This window comes from Mirounga leonina, unplaced genomic scaffold, assembly GCF_011800145.1.
Source record: "Mirounga leonina isolate KUSES-001 unplaced genomic scaffold, KU_Mleo_1.0 Mir_129, whole genome shotgun sequence".
Classification (NCBI taxonomy): Eukaryota; Metazoa; Chordata; class Mammalia; order Carnivora; family Phocidae; genus Mirounga; species Mirounga leonina.
In genome coordinates, this window is record NW_023270323.1 from 77,416,440 (window position 1) to 77,437,451 (window position 21,012).

General features: G+C 53.1%; 1 protein-coding gene across 4 annotated transcripts in view; it reads left to right on the plus strand.

Moving 5' to 3' along the window:
* The window catches only part of TBC1D14 (TBC1 domain family member 14), a 103,034-nt gene that overhangs the window by 73,235 nt on the left and 8,787 nt on the right, over positions 1-21,012 (plus strand). For 3 of the 4 annotated variants that reach the window (XM_035005349.1, XM_035005351.1, XM_035005350.1), the window contains 8 exons: positions 1,012-1,094; positions 2,550-2,667; positions 4,554-4,660; positions 7,990-8,070; positions 8,947-9,041; positions 11,876-11,947; positions 12,632-12,760; positions 16,380-16,489. In XM_035005349.1, coding sequence (XP_034861240.1) covers positions 1,012-1,094; positions 2,550-2,667; positions 4,554-4,660; positions 7,990-8,070; positions 8,947-9,041; positions 11,876-11,947; positions 12,632-12,760; positions 16,380-16,489 — 795 coding nt within the window. The remainder of the gene's footprint in view (positions 1-1,011; positions 1,095-2,549; positions 2,668-4,553; positions 4,661-7,989; positions 8,071-8,946; positions 9,042-11,875; positions 11,948-12,631; positions 12,761-16,379; positions 16,490-21,012) is intronic. The other variant, XM_035005348.1, reaches the window with a different exon arrangement.

The window sequence follows — 21,012 nt, forward strand, 5'->3', positions numbered from 1 at the left end:
GCAATTGTGGCTGTGTGGTGGATGGGGAGAGTCCTGCAGTGCAGGAATAGAAAGATGATGGGGACCCAGAAGGAGCCCATTCGGGACCACCCTCCCAGCACTGTCAGAAGGCTCCATGCCGGGGTGCCAGGGTGGCTCAGTTGGTTAAGCGGCTGCCTTCGGCTCAGGTCATGATCTCAGGGTCCTGGGATCGAGCCCTGCGTTGGGTTCCCTGCTCAGTGGGGAGCCTGCTTCTCCCTCTGCCTGCTGCTCCCTCTGCTTGTGCTCTCTCTCTCTCTCTGTGTCAAATAAATAGATAAATAAAATCTTAAAAAAAAAAGGCACCATGCCCTCCGGCAGAAAGCCGGGCGGTCATTCAGAATATGCTGGAACGCGGGCTGCTCTGTTTGAGGAGCACAGCAGCGGGACCTGCCGCCTCCCAGGTGTCGAGCACCCGCAAATTCACCAGCACGTTTCTGGAAGAGCCTGTGCGTTTGAGTTTTTTTACCCAGGAACAAATTGCACATCCATTTAGATGCTCAGAACTGTGATGCACATTTGTATGTAAAAGAAACAAAATAGATGAGCTCAATGAGCCCATAGTGGATACAAAGCTCGCACCCCTGAGAAACTGGTCGGGGAGCGGATTCATCCAAATGCGCGACACTTGCCGTTAGGGTCCCTACTTCCTGGTCACTGTGACAGCTGGGGTGCACTGTGGTCAGCACACGGTCGCCCTGGAGCCCGACTGAAGAATCCCGGGAGATCAGCGTTGATGGGAGCTGTGGGCAACTGTTCCTTTCTTTCTACTAATCTTTCTCCTTCAGGGTTTTTTAATAATGAGCTTGTTTTATTTCTGTAAGTAAATATTTTTAGTTTATGAAATTGCTGCGTATTGGGTCATCTTAGCAAATGTAGTTTTTTGGTCTTTTGAGTTTTTCATTTTTTTTAGTAAATGATTCTTCAAGTTTTATTTTTCCAAGACTTTTATTTGATGTTTCTAATAGTGAAAATCCTCTATTTTCTATCAAGAAACCTCCCAGCGAAGCCAGCTGAAGAAGCTCAGAAACACAGGCAGCAGTATGAAGAAATGGTGGTTCAGGCCAAGAAACGAGGTAATGGAATCTGCACATGTTGGTTATGTAAGACGGCACGAGATTTCGTGTCTTTCAGGAGATTTTCTTTTTACCTCCTGGAGCCCTAGATCCTGAACTTTGGTGGATGCCTAAATATTTTGAAATTTGTAATTTTCCATCAAAAGCATGTTTCCACTAAAACTGTCCATTCCCGGTAGCTTTCTTCAAGGCGATAACACTTTGGTGTTTTGTTTTGTTTTTTTTTTTTTTTTGAAGATTTTATTTATTTGTCAGAGAGAGAGAGAGAGCAAGTGAGCGCAAGCAGGGGGAACGGCAGGCAGAGGGACAAGCAGACTCCCTGCCGAGCAGGGAGCCCGATGTGGGACTTGAACCCAGGACCCTGGGGTCATGACCTGAGCCAAAGGCAGATGCTTAACTGACTGAGCCACCCAGGGGTCCCAAGGAGATAACACTTTGAATTTACACAAGAAAAGAGATCACTTAGGACAGAAGTTCTAGGTTTGGGTAAAGCTTCAGCCCAAGGTGATGGGCAGACTTCCTCCCCTCTCTGGGCTCCGCTTTCCTCATTTACAAGAAGATGTGATTGGGTTTGATAAAATCCATGCAACACTTAAAAACTCTAAGATGGCAGCATATTTAAAAAGTATACGTAATAAACACAGTGTGGCCCCATGCCACAACGAATATTAAGCATAAACCGAAGGACATTTGTTCTGACACCTGCTGCAGTGTGGACAGGTCTTGAGGGCATTTTGCTCAGTGAAATCAGGTACTCACTCAGGGACACCTATTGTATGATTTTACTGACATGAAGCCCCCAGAGCAGTCAGCATCCTAGAGATGGAGAGTAGAATGGTGTGGAGCTTCAGTCGGGGAAGGTGAGAAAGTTCTGGAGGTGGATGGTGCCGACGGTCGCACAACCATGTGAACGTACTCAGTGCCCCTGGTTGTACACCTGAAATGGTTAGAATGCTACTGTTTGTTTTAGGTGTTTTACCACCGTGAAAGAAATACCGCAAAGCATGGGTAGATTAAGATGCATGGTATTTCCCAGAGTTGCTCCTCACAAGCTAGGAGTTGTGCCTGAGCCGTGAGAGGCGAGGCTAGAGGTTTGATTGGGAAGGAGATCTGGCAGGCAGCACAGGGGGCGTCTGGTGGTTGGCAGTGTTCTAGGTTTTGGTTGGGGTGGTCGTTTATGGGTTTCTCCCTTGTGGTAGTTCAACTGTGTTCTTACTTGTGTACTCTTCTGTCTGTGCGTTCTACTTAAAAACTCACTGAGAGGTAGATGAGGCCTAAACATTCTACACCCCATGAGGCCTGAAACGGGTGTTGGGAGGGAAGCTTCGCAGCTCCACTTCGGTCACTTTTTCTGGGGGGGTTTCGCAGCGGGACTCTGAGCAAAGTCACCCTGCGTGGAAGCAGCAGGGGTCGGTTAACAGGTGCTCTCTTCTTGCTTGTGATCATGGTTTGCAGAGGTGAAGGAGGCCCAGCGGAGGAGAAGGCAGCTGGAGGAGAGGTGCCGACTGGAGGAGAGCATTGGCAACGCCGTCCTCACCTGGAACAACGAGATTTTGCCTAACTGGGAAACAATGTAAGCTGTGGTGTGGCGGGCACAGCTCGATGGCCGGGTGTTTCCCTCTAGAACCTACCGCAAGTGGCCGTGTAACCGGAGCTCCTGTCATAGGCTTCGGTGGATTTACCTTACACTTATGTGGCGTGGGGTCTCCCTTCCAACCTTGGTTCAGCCCTGCCTGCTGTTCCTTGCCTGGACACTGTGACATCCCCCATCTGACCCCCAGATTGTCTTTGCTCAGTGTCCTGAGGGATCTTCTAAAGCCCAGGTCTGTGTCCATCGTCCCCCGCCCAGTGTAGAATGTCTGTGACTTCCTACTACTTTGTATACAGTATGAATTCCTTTGCTTAGCTGGTGGGATCTTTTGTGAGATAACCTGCTCCTTCCTCTCTAGGCTCACAGCTTTCCTGCCTGGATGAGCCCTCTCCTTAGGGAGCCACAGGACCTTTGCATGTTCTATCCCCTCTGCTTAGCATGCTCTTGCCCTGTAACGCCTCATCCAGCTAACCCTTCGTTCTCTAAAGCTCAGGCTTCCTTGGGGAAGACTTTGCTGCCCAGGTGACTGTGGGAGACCCCTGGCTACACTGCACCCATCTGCTCCAGCATCTGTTGTCCTCTGAGGATGGGGATGGGGTCTGTGAGGACACCCCCAGTGGCCAGTACCCAGCAGAGTCTGGCAGCTGCTGTCATCTTAACACCCAAGGGACAGCTATAGATCTATTCTTCCTGCACGTTCAGAATGGGGGAGGGGCAGCGTGTGGACAGCAGTCCCAGTCCCAAGGCCAGGAGCAGACGCGGGTGGCTCCTTCTGGGCCTCATCCCATTAGTGGGCACTGCCGGGGAGCGTGGATGCGAGTTTCCCTTCAGGCTTGTCCCTTTCCACTTGAGCTGGATGTTAGGATGTTGGGGACTTGCTTCTGGCACTTTCCTGGGTGTTACTGGCTCTCGTTACAGGGGTCCCCAGACAGCCCTGTTGAGGATCTCTGCTAAGAAAACAGGCTATCTTGGAGCCCGATTTTTCTAGGCAGTGTCTTTAACAGGCTGGACACAGGAAATACTTTCTCTCAAAGGGGACCCAGGAACAGAGTGGAGGTGCTCAGAACCCCTAGGCTGTGTCCCTGTGTGGCTGCAGAACCCCCTGCCCCTGCAGTGCCTCCTGCCGTGGCCGATGCTTGATGTGAGCTAGACGTGGGCGCTTCCACAGCAGCCCGCATTTAGTGCACCGGCTGGGCGCCTCTGTGCCCTGTCCCACTTGACCTTCACAGCGCCCTTCTGGGGGAGGGTGTCAGCAGCTGGATGGCAGAGGGGAGAAGTCATCTGCTCTGGGTTCGGCAGGTAAGGCTGGAATTGGGATGCAGACCTGGTTTCGGTCAGAGCAGCCCGTGCTCTTCCCCGCTGTGCTGCGCTGAGAAGCCCCAGGGGAGCCCTGGCACCTTCACGTTAGTCCCGGCTGTTGGCGGTGCGTGAGCATCGTGGCCCGCACACCTCCGCGTCTCCACTGCCAGCGGGATTGGGCAGCTCACTCCCCGAGTGACTGGCCTGCGTGCAGTGCGGTGGCCGGCTGCTGGGCTCTCGGGGCTCCCCAGCACCCCCACGCCGTGCCCAGCTATCTGCGGTTCCTGCAGCGGCCCGGGTTCTTTCTTGCTCCATGCCTTCTGCTCTGAAAGCCCTTCCCGTCCGTTACCTGCTTAAACTGCTGCCGGTCACTCAGGATTCAGCTCCCGAACAGCCGTTGTTGTTGCTCTCCCGGCCTCCGGAACGCTGGGCTGCAGCTCCCCGAGGGCAGGGGCTGCACATGCAACTCCGTATCCCCTGCTCTTCTGGTCTGGGGCTGGGCGCACAGGTAGCCAGATGTTTCTTCATGGAGAACAAACTCCTAAATCCACGCTTCCGTTTTTGTGCAGGTGGTGCTCTAGAAAAGTTCGAGATTTATGGTGGCAGGGAATCCCTCCCAGTGTGAGAGGCAAAGTCTGGAGCTTAGCCATTGGCAACGAGTTAAACATCACCCATGGTGAGTAGCTTGCCTTATCCTAGGCTTGGAGAATGTATCCTCTCCCCCTGCCTCCTTCCAGCCCCAGTCCTCTGGCTTCTCCCGTCCCCTCTGCCCCGTGAGGAAGAAAGGTAGCCACTGTCGTGAGTCTTTTGAGAGGCCTGGTAACTGTGTCCTCCAGGAGGGAGAGACAGCGGGGCAGCCAGGGTCACTCCTACGTGCCTCAGTTACCTGGGAGTCCCAAGCACACGCCTCCCTTCTTCCTGATACCTGTCCTCTTCCCTGAATAGACAGGGTGGCACATACGGGTTTCAAAGCAGCGGTGGGCTGGGTCACGTCAGGATCTCTTCTCCAAGTGCTGTGGAAAGCCAGGCTTGATGGGGACATGACAGTGGAAGGAAGGTGGGTGTTCTTTCTGTGGAGGCATTCTATCTAGGGTACTGTGGGGTTTTTTCGCAACATTTTGTTCCAGGCAGCTTATATATAAGCACCATAGAAGGACAGTTGCTGTGCCAGGCCTGGGGTCCCTGAGTCCTAGTAGCGGAAGTCCAGAGGGGAGGTTGAGATCTGTACTCCGCTTTCTTCGGGCTGTTTGTCTTTCCGGATGCCCCGTGCGGTGTGCAGGTGATCATCCCCCAGCAGCCGCGCGCGCCCCGGACTGGCTTCCTGCTCCGTGCCCGGCACCCCGCGAGGCTGCGCCCCCAGAGGGAGATTGACACTGGAGCTCAGACACTTAGAATCTAGTGCTTCGTAACTGGCGGTCACTCGTTCTCCCTTTTCTCCCTGGCTGCAGTCTCGGCGCCTCTTCCTCCTCCCGTCCTTTGTGCTCGTGCCCGGCACGCGCTCGTGTGGTTGGTGGTGGCGGTTTTCACCCCGTGGAAGGCGTTCGAGCGGAAAACTGATTTGTATCTTCTCTGTGTAGCTAGGGTTCATATTTTTTATTACTGTTACTTTATTTTTTTATCTTACAAGACACTGATCTCATCCCATGATGGGAGCCTTGTCCAGGCAGTGTTCTCCATCTTGAGTAAGGTCAGCTGGTTGTGTGGATGGTTACTGGTTTCTGTTTCTAGTGACCTCCTCCAAGCTCCATTTCTGGCTCATTTTAACTTCTTTACCTGAGAGGATTATATGTGACATTTAACTTGTAGGACTCGTTTGTAGGGGTTTGGAGAAATCGCTGAGTATTTGCCTCAGTCCTTGTTCTTGAAAAATTTCTAAAGTCTATCAAACAGCTGGACATAATGCAGAGTGTGTGTGTGTGTGTGTGTGTGTGTTTCTCATTGATGCCTGGGTTGATTTTAGGGAAATTAGAATCTTCTATGGACCGTATCTGAGTAGATGGGGCTAAACAGCTAGTTAATCGATTATACGTCTTGAAAGTTGTCTAAATGCTGGTATTGGTTCATTTTATTTACGTCGCACCTTTCTGGTACAGTTAGCTGCCTGGTGTCCGTTGCCCCCGCCAGAGCACGTGCCCCGGAAGCTGCGGACCCACCTGTCCTGCTCTCTGCTCTGTCACCTGGGCCCAGCCCAGCTCTCTGCACATGGCAGGCCCTCAAGAAGTATTCACTGAATGAATGCATGCCACCTTCTTGGGTTCTCCTTAATCTCCGTTTTACTGAACAATGAAGCCAGTAACGCAGATAGTCGTGAATTCCAGTTGTTGAGGCGGGCATCACATCACGTTCAGTTCTTTACTTACCTGTCTTCTGTAACATCGACAGCCATCCTGAAAAGGTTAGGGACTGCCCCCCACCCTGGTGCGTGCTGGAGTCGGGCTTCGATTCTACCCCTGGCTGAGTCGGAAGCCTGCGTTCCAACTTGGGAAGCCCTGGAGATTTGCTCTTAAAGGTTGTGCTCGTGAGATCGGAAGCTTCTAGGAAGTCAGCGTAGTACTATTATTAAAGCTTCGCTCTGTGGGAAGTCAGCCTTGGGCTTTGAACCCGGGTCTGGGAGGAAGGTGTGTTTGCTCTTCCCCTCGTCACTGCAGACACAGCAGCAAAGCCACAGAGATACTTTTAGGACTCTGACACTCTGACCCATTCTTCCCCGAGGCTGCCGGTGTCTGTGTTTGAACTGTCACATACCTCTTCTGGCCAGTGGTTCCCAGGGGTCAGGGGCCGTGGGGTGGTTTCCTTCCGTCTTCTGCTGGAATGATCAAAGCCAAGCCCACCTTCTGGAAAGAGAGGAGGCATAGGTTCTCCAGACCCTCTCGTCTAGGGATAATAGTGTGAAGTTACATTTCACCGTCGTACCCTCTTCTGCCCTGGTCAACCAGTGTGTTGTGAGTCAGATCTGTAACAAGGCTGGAAAAAGGTCAGTAATCAGATTGCACTTGTTGGATCACAGTGCTGTTACCACAGCTTGGCTTATGCTTTAATAAAATAGCATTCACTGTCTGGGAGGCGGTCGTGCTCTTTTGTATTTTCCAAAATAATGATAGGAAAAGTAAAGTGACAGAAATTCTCTGGGTAGCTGCAGTGAAAGTCTTAGTGATCCATCGGTGCTCATCAGCGACAAGGATGTGGATGAGGGACCCGGGGCTGGGGTGAATGGCCCGGGGGGCCTGGGAAGTCTCTGCAGGTGGAGTCCTCACTTTGGTTCCTTCAAGGATGGGGTGTGGATATACCCGTGGAGGGCTGTCTATGACAGCAAAATTTGTGAGCATGAGGTATTATTTCACTGTTCGTAAGCTACTCAAAGAGAAGACTTACTGAAAAAGAACGTTGTTAGGGTGGGCGGGGGAGCTTTGGAACCCACCTTATGGGGGCTTATCCTGGGAATTGGCTGCCAGTAGGAACCCTGGTGTCGTGAAGCCTCTGCCCATTGTGCTCGGCCCCCTCTCCACTTCCGGTAGCGAGATGAGGACGCCTGGGCCATGGCGGTAGGGGCTGCCTCTTGTCCTTTTCTGAAACCAGATGGGTTTCTGCTGGTCTCTGCTTCCGTCCATTAGTCTGATGTTAGTTGATTATATGGATCTGTGTCCGTCCCAGCGCCTTTTGCTCTAGACACATAGGTGAGTGAGGGACCTTTATGGTCTCACCCCCAAGGAGCTCCCAGGCTGGTAGAGGCAATTAACTCAGAAACAAGTCAGAACAGTGGCCTTGTAGGGGTGGGTTGTGTAATTTAAGTCATACCTGACATCGTGGTAATATTTTATGAATTCTTCCTTAGTATGTGCTGATGTCTTAGGCTGCAGTAGGACCTTCAGGCCATGTTGGGGGGAATTGTTCATGTGGTCTCGTGAGCGTGCGGACTGAGGTTGAACTGTCAGTATTGGAACGAGGCGGTTGTGTGCTCTCTGTGCCCATGTGCCCGTGATACTTACCCTGAGGCTTTTCTTCCAGAGCTCTTTGACATCTGTCTTGCCCGAGCCAAGGAGAGGTGGCGATCCTTCAGCACAGGAGGCTCTGAAGCGGAGAACGAAGGTACACACCCTGCTAAACCGGGTGGGGTACTTGGGTCAGTTGTGTGTCGTTATTTATCATTCAGCAGACCTTCCTTTACCGAAGTAGTGGTTGGTGCGAATTTATAAAAAGTTTCATGGGAAAAAGGATTTTTTTTTTTTTAGAGCAAACAAGTTGAAGAAAAAGCTTACGAGAAAGACCATTTCCTGAGACGCATTTGTGTGCAGACGGGCAGGAGGGCCAGTCAGAACCAGTGTGGTTTCACTGTTCCCGTGGTTTTAGTAGCCTGGCCCCCAGGACTGGTCGAGTGTTGGCTCCTACAGGAGCTTGGTAGCTAGTCCACGGAAACAGGAACACCACACATGTGCTAGATGGTGCTTTTAGAATGCCCCTGGACGCACAGGAGTGATTACGGCTGGTGCTGAAATAGCGTCTTTTTTACTGATTTTTGTTTATACTGTTCATGTAGTACTGAGGGAAAATACAAAACCAATTATTTGTAAACGTTTGTCAGAAATAGTACGCAGGAGTAGTTCCCCTTAGTAACTGCCGTGCATTCTAAGTTCACAGCAGGGATGTTTTAGGGCAAAGGAAGGTGTGTTTTGTGAATATTCACTTATTCGTCCTTCCTTCCACTGACCGCTGTTGATGTCAGGTAATATCAGATGAGATTTCGATTTCAGACTCTGGGAAGTCCCTAATGACGATCCAGCCTCAGCTGGTGCTGCGAGGTTTTGCTCTTCAGAAGCCCACGGTGGACCGTGTGGGCTCCCGCTGTAATCCGGCCCGTGTACTTGTGCAGAACGATGTCCCGTGTCCATCCCTGTCACACTTGAGAGCCTTGTGATTGCGCGTGCCTGTCTCTGAGCCGTGTCCGGACTCTTCGTCTTTTGACAGATGCCGGGTTTTCAGCCGCAGACAGAGAAGCCAGCTTGGAGCTTATTAAACTGGACATTTCGAGGACGTTTCCTAATCTCTGCATTTTCCAGCAAGTAGGTGGCGGTCATTTGTTGCTTTAAGTATGTTTTGTGTAAACGTCATAGATGCCAAACTGCACGCGTTTGTAATCAAGTTTGAAAAGCACTAGGGTTTTGGGCGTGGGGGAGGGCAGTCTTATGTCATCACGTTTAGACCTCTACAGACGAGGCTAGTCCATCCTCCTGCTTTCAGAGGCAGCTCTGGTTCCTTTTACGGTGCACGTACCCAAGCCTTGGAAGGGAGGAGGGGCCTGGGGTGCGGCTCCATCTGATGGAGCTTCCCGGCTACGACTGCGTTTTCAGGGCCGCACAGAGCAGCACTCCCTCAGAAGACGATCCGGGTGGGGAGCCTGGGGTGCGGGTGGGGGCGTGCGGAAGTCCTCCGCAGCTGCGGGCCGTGGTGAGGGTGGGCTTCTGAGCAGATGGCCCAGGAGAGAGTGGTGACACCCCCAGGTGCAGAACCAGCCGTGGGAGACAAGATAGAGTACCCTCTTTTGGATGGCAGTAAAGAGAACCGGGGCTTCTCCCGTGGGCCTCTGAGCTAGCACAGGCAGGGCTCAGGGCTGCCGCCTGTGGATTTTGGAGTCATCAGAACAGGGGCGTGAAGACCTTTTCTTCTGACAGCAGACATTTCCCCGGGGGTCTTGTGTGACCCCTCCCGTATCCAGTCTGTAACGGTTTTTGCCAGTTCTACTTCTGAAATATCCTTGAATCTGTTCTTGCCCTGTTCCCACGGCCCCTTCTTGGTTCAGATTCCCATCTTTTTGTGGATCGCTGTGCCAGCCTCCACACATGTCCCTGGCCGCCTCCGTGTCCTCACCTCGGCGCTTGCCAAGCATCTTTGGAATCCCCGACATGATTCTGTCAGGCCTGTGTTTCTGGTGTCACGCCATGCACACACTGGATAACCAGTAAAGGATGGTGGAATGAACCAGAACAGAGAGTTCACCAGCCACATGGAAGGAGGCAGGCACGCGGATGCACATGTTAGACACACGGAGGCTTTGCAAAAATGTAGGTGTGTCCCAGCACGGAGGAGCTGGGGCCACTCTGCTGGGAGTCCGGCATGGGGGCGGCGGGTGTCGGGAATGGGGTTGCTGGGGAAGGGGCCCTCAGGCTGTGCTTGGACTAGGTTTGAGTGACAGTCTGACCAGACGATGGGAAAGACATTCCAGGCAGAAGGAGGACTAGAAGAGAAGCATCAAACAGCAGGTGGTGCAGGGGATCCCACTTCCCTCCGAAGGAGTGAACAGAGACCATGGAGTTCAGGGCTGTGGCCCCCGCTTACTGACCCCTGGCCCCCGTGGCCGCACCGGGAGCCCGTGTAGTTCAGCTGTGCCCTGGAGGAAGGGGAGCGTCAGGACAGTGCTTTGAGATCTACACCTGCCCTGCAGCTGACAAGGGCAGTTGGGGAACCGGAACAGGGCCTGAGAGGGTGCTGGCGTCTGGCCGACGCTGAGGACCAGCGTTCCCAGACTGGGGACCCAGAGTGATCTCTGTGCAGTCTGTCCTGGGGACTCAGCCTCATGGACTTTGAGAGTCACAAGGCAATTATCTTGGGGCAGGGAGATGTGTTCAGAAGAAGAGGAGGGGCTTTAGGGGTCTCTCAGGTGTGGGTGGGGGCAGATGGCAGAGAAGTTGGCTTTTCTCCTTCCCTCTGGGTTCCTTTGGGTGTGTCCCTCAGTCTGTGGTGCCCTCAGCTCTGAATTCATAAGTGGGTAGTACCAAAAACCAAAGTGCAGTGGGAGGGGAGAGTGTGGGGAGATGTCCAAAGCGAGGGCATCTGAAATAGGGGGCCGCCATCCACTGGCCCCCTCTTTTCTTCAGAGAAAGGACATTCAGCACATAGAACGGTGGAGAATCTTTTAAGTTAAAAGCATTTACCTTTAAGAGAAGTTTAGCGTGACGTTCTAGTCTTTCTCATTCAGTGACGGTCAGCGGTGGTGGTCAGGTGGGCATTTGGCACTCTCTCACCGAGCTCCATGCCCGTCCCCCTTCTGCCCGCTTGGCACCGGATGCCGTCTTTGTTACCTTCCCATGTGGGCTTTCCTTCTTTCGTCCGTCTGATTTAGAAGTGTCTCTTCTTTTACTTCTCGTATACGCCAGAATGTGATGGTTTGGGCCATGGCATTCTTTTGTAAGCCACACCCGGTCACGTGCAGAGTGACTTTCTCGTCACATGCCACGTACGCTTTTTATTCCTTAAGTTGACTGTAGCCGAAGAGTAGCTATGGACGGGGACTGTGGGATCTGAACCCTACCAGTCCATTCACGGTGCCTTCAGACACACTGACATCGCGGGAGGTACCTTTTTTGCTTCTGTGCTCACTTAGGAAACAGGAAATTCCAGCACAGGTCTCAGGTGGCAGGACCGGGAGAATGTTAATAAAATGGTCGCTGTCAGGACTCGACACTTACAGGGTATTTCTTAAACCTGCCTGCTGAAACACACAAAAGAGACAGACGAGGATCATTGCCAGGAGAGGAGGCAGGCGGGTCACCTGCTCTGAAGAGCCCTGGGGTAGCTGGCTTGCCTGCTGAGCTGTGGAGGGGAGACACGGTTACGCAGCAGGAGCCAGACTTAAGGATGCTTTCCGAGCGAGGTGTTCATGCCTGACCCACCAGCTTTTTTCCAAGCAGCTTTGTAGGCTGAGCTGCAGTCTCTGGTTAACCGTGGATTGGTCGTGAACTTGTTGAGTCATGCAGGATGCGTAGAGCTGCGAGCATAATGCTTGGCGACTGGTTCGTCCTCCGAGAGCAGCTGGTGTGACCGGCAGCCGCGTCAGATGTCCATCTGAGTACTAACCAGACTTACACACGTGTTGTTTTTGGTGTGTTGATCCTTTTAGGGTGGTCCATATCATGACATGTTGCACAGTATTTTGGGCGCTTATACTTGTTACCGACCGGATGTGGGTTATGTAAGTGAACCTTTTCAATATCTTATAATGTTACCATCTAAAGAGAAAGTCAGAATATTGCCCAGCACAACTTAGCTGCAAATGTCAGGTTGAGTGGTGCCTTCATTTTTTTGTTGTTGATGTCGGGGGGAATGGAGAGCTTCGTGGTCCGTGAATTGCCTCCCCTTTCTTGTAAAGGGGTTGAGCTGACACGGCCGCTCTGTGGCACTAATCACGTTGTGATTGGATTTGATTTTCATTTTTTGCATGGGATTCTTTTTTCTTAGCATTAAACCAGAAAAACTTTTAAGCAGTAACCGTTTTCACGCTGCGCTGCTGTGTTTCCACGGCTTGGCAGCTGTGCACGCATGATTAGAGCCCTAACGCCTCAAGTTAGAGCCCCATGTCCGCGGCGCTGGGCACCATCCGTTCTGGAGGGCAGCCTGTCAGGTGCCAGATGCCATCGTTCATGGTTTTCCATGTGGCCAGAGGCGGGGGCTGAGGGAGCGCAGGCGGGGGGCCGTGTGGCTGAGCAGTCGAGGGAGGGCAGGTGGGCGCCGCGGAGGCGCTCAGTTCAGCGGTGGGTGGGTGGCCATGTGGGCCCTCCTAGCTTGAGGGTGTTTGGTTCCTCTTTCAGTCCGTGAAAGAGCAGGTCCGACCGTGGTGGCTGCCGTGAGTTTAATGCCCCCTTCTCTCCTTCCTCAGGTGCAGGGCATGTCCTTTATAGCGGCCGTGCTGAGCTTGAACCTAGATACTGCAGATGCCTTCATTGCTTTTTCTAATCTTTTGAATAAACCCTGTCAAATGGCGTTTTTCCGAGTGGACCATGGCCTTGTGAGTATCCCCAGTATGTGTGCCTTCACACAGCCAGGGTTGCTGATCGTTCTGTCTTTTCAGAGGGAAAAGGAGTATGTTTTCCAGATACACGGTTGATAGCCATTTATATGTTGTTTTTTTTTTAATTCATTTATTTATTTGTCAGAGAGTGAACACAAGCAGGGGGAGCAGCAGGCAGAGGCAGAGGGAGAAGCAGGCTTCCCCACGGAGCTGGGAGCCCGACATGGGGCCGATCCCAGGACCCTGGGATCATGACCTGAGCCAAAGGTAGACACTTTACCGACTGAGCCACCCAGGCGTCCCATTTGTATGTATTTAACACGTTCTTTCAGAAGTATTTCTGAAAACACATTCTTTAAACGAGGAAGGAGGGGCAGCTCCTGCCCGAATACACATATTTGTGTCACGGCAGAAGCTGAGGGGTGCCCTCCACATTTGGGTCCATCAGGGAGAGCATGGCATCACCCACTCTGTTGTTGCTCACTGCCACCCTGGGGCTCTGCTTCATGCACTGCGCCCCCACACGGGAGAGGGGACGTGGTCACGACCACCTCTTTATTGCTGTAGACACAGACCAGGTGGGAGGAGCTGACAGGAGTTGCCCTGGGGAGGGCCCTCACGTGCTTCCAGAGGTGGGTCTCCTGCAGGGCGCCGATGAAGAAGCAAGGCCCAGAAATGACATGATCCATCAGGGTACATAGCTGGTGAGTGGAATTGCTGGGATCTTAACCCATTCTGCTTCCTGAGCCCGTGGACTTTCTACAGCCCGGAGAGCCGCCCACTCAAGGGGCCCATTGTCTGATTTGCTGGTAACGGTCACCAGTACTTCGAAGAGACAATCTCGGGCATGTTTCTTCCTTAATATCCTAAGGACTCTGGAGTGTTTCTTGCTCAGGCAGTACCTACATTTAAAAAAAAATAGTATTTCAACACAGCTGAGAACGTGGTAGCTGTTAGGGGAGCTATAAGTTGGTAGAGGCCTTTTGGAAGACAGTTTGGTTTTAACTATCAGTAGTGGTAAAAGGCATGGGTGTGTAGTTCTGCTTGTGCGAATCAATCCTGAGAAAGTCACAGGTATGGACAAAGATGGTTATTACAGGGGTGCCTGGGTGGCTCAGTCGTTAAGCATCTGCCTTCGGCTCAGGTCATGATCTCAGGGTCCTGGGATGGAGCCCCGCATAGGGCTCCCTGCTCGGCGGGAAGCCTGCTTCTCCCTCTCCCACTCCCCCTGCTTGTGTTCCCTCTCTCACTGTGTGTGTGTCTCTCTTTCTCTGTCAAATGAATAAATAAAATCTTTAAAAAAAAAAAGAAAAAGATGGTTATTACATAATTATAACTGTAATTATTTAAAATCATTTTTCATCGTAAAGATGGAAGCATTTTTAAAATGGGGGTTTAGGGGGAGGCAGATGGTTACTTAAAATCCGGCAGTAGAAACAACAGATGTTGGCAAGGATGCGGAGAAAGGGGAAGCCTCTTACACTCCTGGTGGGAATGCAAGCTGGTGCAGCCACTCTGGAAAACAGGATGGAGGGTCCTCAAGGTACTAAAGGTAGAGTTACCCTACGTAACGCAGTAATCGCCCTACTGGGTGTTTACGCAGAGTGAGACAGCACCGATTCAGAAGGATCCGTGCACCCTGATGTTTAGTGCAGCATTACTTACAACAGCCAAATTGTGGAAGCAGCCCAAGCGTCCATCTGCTGATGAATGGATAAAGAAGATATGGGGGGGCGTGTACACACACAGACATACGTATAGTGGAATATTATTCCGCCCTGAAAAAGAATGAAGTCGTGCCATTTGCAACATCATAGATGGAGTTAGAGAGCGTTATGCTAAGTGAAATAAGTCCGAGAAAGACAAAGACCATATGATTTTTCTTATATGTGGACTTTAAGAAACCAATGAACAAAGGGAATAAAAAGACAAATCAAAACACAGACTCCTAACTCTAGAGAACAAACTGGTGGTTATCCCAGGGCAGGTGGCCAGGGGGATGGAGGAAATAGGTGATGGGGGTTAGGAGCACTGAGCACTGAGTGATGTGTGGAGCTGTTGAATCACTCACTATATTGTATGTCTGAAAATAAGGTATCGCTGTGTGTTAACGTACTGCAGTTAAAATAAGAGAAATAATAAAATGTGGCAGCATATGCAGTGCAGTAATGAGATTGGCATCATATTGTGGAAAAGTAAGATCAGAAAGTGGATTCTTTTTTAAGATTTTATTTATTTACTTGACAGAGAGACACAGCGAGAGAGGGAACACAAGCAGGGGGAGAGGGAGAGGGAGAAGCAGACTCCCCGCTGAGCAGGGAGCCCGATGCGGGGCTCGATCCCAGGACCCTGGAATCATGACCTGAGCCGAAGGCAGACACTTAATGGCTGAGCCACCCAGGCGCCCCTAGAAAGCTGATTTTTTTTCAAAAGTATCTGAAGCAGAACATGTGCTGTAACAGCTACCATATTTAACAATAGAAGGAAATGAACAATATTAATAGTATTTATGGATGATCTTTTTTGTTTCTATACTAAAGTTTTCTACAGGGAGCATTTACAGGTTTCGTAGTCAGGAAAATACTTGTTATATATAATAAAATGATTCTATCTCAGTATTTCCTAATTGTGAAGATAAGACCCCACCTTTCTCTTTAGACACATATGATAAAAACTGCGCTTGTGAATTTCTGTGGTTCTGGAATTTAAGGCACGATCACAGAATCGTAGTGTGGAACGGGACCTTCTTGACAGCGGGTCTCCTGACAGCGCCGTGGACATGGGGGCTGATAGGTGTGGGGGGGCGTCCTGTGCTGCAGAGGAGACCAGCAGCATCCCCAGCCTCTCCCCGCTGAATGCGAGTAGCACCTCCCCGCTAGCGTGTCCATCAGAAACGTCCTCCGACATTGTCAGGTGTCCCCCCGGGAGGCAGAGTCGGGACCCGCTGGTTTACAGTACATCCCTTCGTTGAGTCGGAGAGTCGCCAGTTGCCCGCGTGCATCCAGGTGAACGGCCCAAGAGGGGGCCGCCACACTGACGCGGGTCATTGCTAGTCCCACCCCGGCTGTTCTTGCTGTTCCAGCAGCACTCCCCTGCTCAGTGCGTGCTGTTTTCCTGCAAACCTCTCGGAGCTGAAAAGCATGTGCCTTTACCATAGAGGCTCTGACTGCTTGCTTTTCCTTAATATATTCTCCCTTCGCTGCATTAAAAGGGCAGCGTTTTGGGGCCATGCACGTCAGGATGACACTCCCTGGGGACGTGTGCTTTCTCGGGTTCCTTTAGACAGTTCTTCCTTCCTGGTTCTTGGAGAAGAGCCAGTCCACGACCCTCAGCCTTTGCAGTGGGCCAGGCACCGTTCAGGTCCCAGCCTTGCCACACACCAGGGGGCCTCTGCCGCCTTCTGTGTAAGCGGAGGGAATACGACCATGTAGCGGGTGGCGTTGTGGAGAGCAGAGAAGGGGCTCAGGTAGGAACTGCCCGGGCCCAGCGAGACGTGTACGCAGCCGCGGATGACGGTTGTCCTGTCCTGAAAGTGTCCGTATGTCGCCTTTCTGCTGTAGCGTGGAAGTCTGTGCTGATAACTGGTTGATTGGTCTATCTCACGTTGTCTCCCCAGATGTTGACCTATTTTGCTGCATTTGAGGTGTTCTTTGAGGAGAATCTGCCGAAATTATTTGCTCATTTCAAGAAAAACAACTTAACTCCAGACATCTACCTGATTGATTGGTAAGACTGAATTTTCTATGTGTTTTCTCCTCTCCCTGCCTGCTTTTCATTGTCCTCACTGCCGGCTTCTTCCTGGGCTTGGCCGGACTCCCTCCCACATCCTGTTTTAACGTCTTCCCCACTGCCCTGCGTCTGAGGTGCCCTCTGTTTTTCAAGCTCCTGCATCTGCCGGGCGCTCTGAGGTCTGTTTTACTGTGTCCTTCCTTATTCCGCCAAGGAGAGAAACGGTGTTGTGGACCTTTTTGTTTTCAGAGTGCCGTTTATCCGTGCAGTAAGCGAGATGTCACTAACCACAGGTCTGTGCTGGGCTCCCTGCTAGGATCTAGTGATGAGCGGGGAGCAGGACACGGTGCTTGCTTGTCCAGAGCTTTGTCCAGAGCTCTGTCCAGAGGGAAGAGCTGTGCCCACGGACAGCTCTGTAGTGTGTTGTATGTGTTGTCTCTTAGGAAGGGAAGATGGGCAGGGCCCTGGACCCTGGCTCGGCTCAGAGTACACAGAGGTGACCCGTGAGTTTGAGCCAAGGCGTGACGTGAGCACGTGGTGGCCCAGAATTAGCAGGGCTATAGCAGTTGGTTTGGCGATGCTGGAGCCTACAGTAAAGGGGTGAGAGATCGTGTGGGACTTAGGTCCCATGCTGCGGAGCTTGGGCAGGATTGCAGGGGCCAGAGGGAATGGTTGCAGGCTTTGCTCAGGGTGAGGATGGAGGCGGGTTATATCCAGAAGTGAGCTTTAGGTTACTTGGGAGCCCGGAGGCAGGGACACATGAAGGCCAAAAGACCAGGGCTTGAATTGAGGCGTGGGGAGCTGGTGGACGGTAGGGGGGCCAGAGGCCGAGGGAGAGGAGAGCTGCCGGTCCCTGAGGGAGTTTGCGGACGTGTGAGGGAAGGCCGAGAATCACCTGCACTCGAGTGTCCAGCTAGTGAGGGGCTCGCAGGTACTCCCAGCTGGGATCAGGTTTGGCAGTGTGCTTCATAGATTTGATTTTGGACGCTGATTTGGAAGTACGTGCTGGACATCTAAGTAGACATAGAGATAGGAGGCTCCAGAGAGTTCTGGGTGCAGCAGTAGGCCAGGCAAATCTTCATGCAGAGGTGGATGTGGTCGCCCGAGGAAGGGGTGGGATGTCACCCCCGAGAACACCCGTGTTTGGGGGCAGGTGAGAAGGCTAGCCGCAGACGTGTGGAACAGTGGTGGGAGGAGTATGGTTCTGGAACCCTCAGGCCTGGTCCAGTCTTTCCTGCTACTTGCTTCGTGGCCTCCGTGATGGGCATTAACCCTCTCTGCACACGTTTTCTCCTCCATCGCCTGCAGTGATGAACCTCGTTGGCCCTTATAAGCTGATACCCCTGGCCCCCGCCACCCGGCTTACAGAGGGGCTCTGCAGAAAAAAAGATGTCACTCGGCAGAATGGCCCGGTTGGGCCTCAACAGTGCTGGCCGTGACTCTGCACGGTGGGGAGGGTGTTCGGGGGCGTCAGACCGCACCAGAGCCTTCAGCTTCTGCCTCAGCTGTGTTAGGCCTCCAACTCCGATTCGTGGATTTCGGGCTAAAACTGAAGTTGGAAAACACTGTCTGGGATAGTGTCTTTCAAACTCTTTCACCCGGACTCATAAAAGGAAAGGGATTTTATGTTGTGATGCGGTGCACGGCCGTTATGTACGGGAACTTCCTCTGTGTACCTGACCGAGATAAGTTTCAGACAATACGCAGCCCTTGCTTTGTCAAGGTGAAGCATTCTGAAACTTCCTGTTCTGTTTACTTAAGAAAAACTGCTGGTGGTCCTCCACCCTGATTGATTTCCCAGTGCAGTAATAATCTTGACTGGGTCACGAGGGCAGCACCAGGAGCCCCGTCCTAGAGGACCCGCTCTTCTCTGTTCTCGTCTGGAGACCACTACCATCCAGATGGGGGCAGAGGCCAAGGGCGCCTGCATTCACTGACTGCAGTGCTGCTCACGCAGGATCTCCTGTAACCTCAGAACAACCCCTTGGAGTGAAGTGTGACACCTCTGGCTCCTAGGTGGGGAAACTGAGGCTCAGAGAGGCAGAGCAGCTTGCCCGAGGTCCTATGGCTACCTGGCACTCAGCGTTCACGTTCGCTCCTCTGGACCTTGTGTGCTTGCCCATGGAGCCCTTCTGAGGGATTTGGTGGGGACTTAGCGTACCCCGAGAGCTGGGTCCCAGAGCTTGGGCTCCAGAGATTGAGTCTACATGCTGATGATGCTCCTGGGAGTGTGAACCTGGACCAGACTCGTCCATGATGAAAACTGACGCAGCGTACAGGGGGTCTCCATGAAAAGGAAGCTCCCGGGTTCGTGATGGGTCGTGGCTGGTGCCTGATGCCTCGTGAATGCTGCCCAGCCTGCTTTGGGGAGGTCTCTGCTCAGCTGCTCTCTGGCATAAGGACCAAGGAGAACACTGTCTGCGTTTGCATGGCGGTGGAGGGCTAGCGGAGAGGTGCAGTCGGGCCCAGCAAAACCGCGTGCTCTTGGTGCGCTCCTTGCAGCCCGGATTCGTGGATGGTCTGCGCTGATTCGGGTTCTTAGTTGGATGCCTCCAGGGAACGGCCCCGGTGGGAAGCCGGGCAGGCAGAGAGGAGGAAGCCGGGGAAAGCACGGTCGTGCCCAGGATGTGCCCTGGAAGCCCAGCGCTCAGAGACGCTCACGGCTGGTTTTGTCTTCACAAGAGGCACCAAGGCCCCTGCCCAGTCACACCCGGGCTGGTCGGACGCCAGAGCCTTTGCCTTATGACTGTGCTACCCGAGCCGGCCCGGAGCCACATGCACCCCGTTAGCAGGGCGCCGCCTCGGCAGGGCTGGCGGACGGGCGCGGGGCACGTGTTCCGTGAGACAAGGGACATCCCAGGCTTCTGGGTGCTGGCTGCCTGACGACGAGGCCTCTTGCTCCTGCCCCCGGTCCGACAGTGGACGGGCCCCTGTGGCTTGGCTGGCTGAGGGCCCCCGGGGGAGCTGCGTGGGCACGACGATGACAACAGCTCCTTTCCTGCCTTGTTCCCAGGACGGTTCCTGTGCCCTGTGCAGTAGGACTGGGTAGCTTTCTCGGCCTTTACGTAGCACAGTTGGAGAGGGGTTCCTGCAGAATGCTCTCATTCCTCTCCTCCACCCCTGCAGCGGACTCTTTCCTCCGTCACAGCGCTGACCCGCTCTGTGGCTGTCTCTGTTTCTTGCCGTTCCGCTCACAGGCGGAGCTTTGTTGGGTACCTCTGTGGCCTTCGTGTCCGGCCCCGCATGTGGCTCCGAGTCCTAGATCGGGGCCCCTTCCAGAATGCAGCCTGGGGCCGCTCCGGTGCTTGTCACTCTGTGCGGACTGGGGGACGTTGGTGCAGAGACCTCATGGTGGAGAATTAGATCGACCTGCCAGTGCCGCCTTCCCGGAGAAAGGGCTGTGTGGTGTGGCGTGTCACTCTTCTCTGCGCGTGGAGGTACGAGGGCCAGAGCATGGTCTCCCCAGCAGTGTTCATCTCCCTGCAGAGTTTTGGGTGTTCAGTCAGGTATCCTGTTTTGTGTGAGGATTGACACATGGTTGCTGAACTTCTTGAACTCTTTCCCGCTGATGATGTCGAATGTCAGGATTATCAGGAGGTGTGAACGGGTGTTGTAATAAACAGTCTGGATTTGTGGAAGAGTCCAGCAATGCATTCCCTGTCACGCATGGTGTTTGTCGAAGTGAGGTCTGGGGGTCCTTGGCGGTCCCACCATCCCACTGAATCTCCACCTTGAAGGAAGGGTTCAGGGTGAAGGTTGTGGTTGGCAGATTCCAGTTTCTGTTGCATCTTGCTCTCATTTCATTTGTAGGTTTTAACGTTGGGGTGACAGGTCCGCCTATGAGCTCCTGAGGAGCAGGGGCTTGTCCTGCCAAGCGCCCAAGCGCCCGGGCTAGCGGCTGGCGCACCCGGGGCCCTCGTCAGCGTTGGGGGGAGACGGGGAGGGTTGCAAGCTCGCAGTGGGAAGCCTACACTGCGGTGCCGGGGCTCCTGCGTCGTACCTGCTGCCTGCCGGCCCCGCTGGGGCTGCAGCATGAGGGCCCAATGAGAGGGTGCTCTGTGGGCACGGGGGGCGGGGGGGATCTTACTGCTTCCAGGATTCGGGCGGGAGCTGGACTTGGGAACTGAGTTGGAACAGAGTCATGACTACTTCCCAGCTTTGTCTTTTTTTTTTTTTTTAAGATTTTATTTATTTGAGAGAGCGAGCAAGCACAAGTCGGGGGGAGGGGCAGAGGCAGGAGACGCAGGCTCCCCTCGGAGCAGGAAGCCCGATGTGGGGCTCGATCCCAGGACCCCGGGATCATGACCTGAGCTGAAGGCAGATGCTTCACCGACTAGGCCACCCAGGCACCCTGCTACCTCCCAGTCTTAAACGAATGCAGTTCGTGTTTGGCATTAATAATTCACGTAGCCCTCGCGAAATCGAATCGTCTTACCTAGCAACGTCTGTTCTAACTGCTCATCTCAGTTTGTGAGGAACACGGGGAGCACGTGGTGAGGGAGGGGCTCGGGGGCACTTCC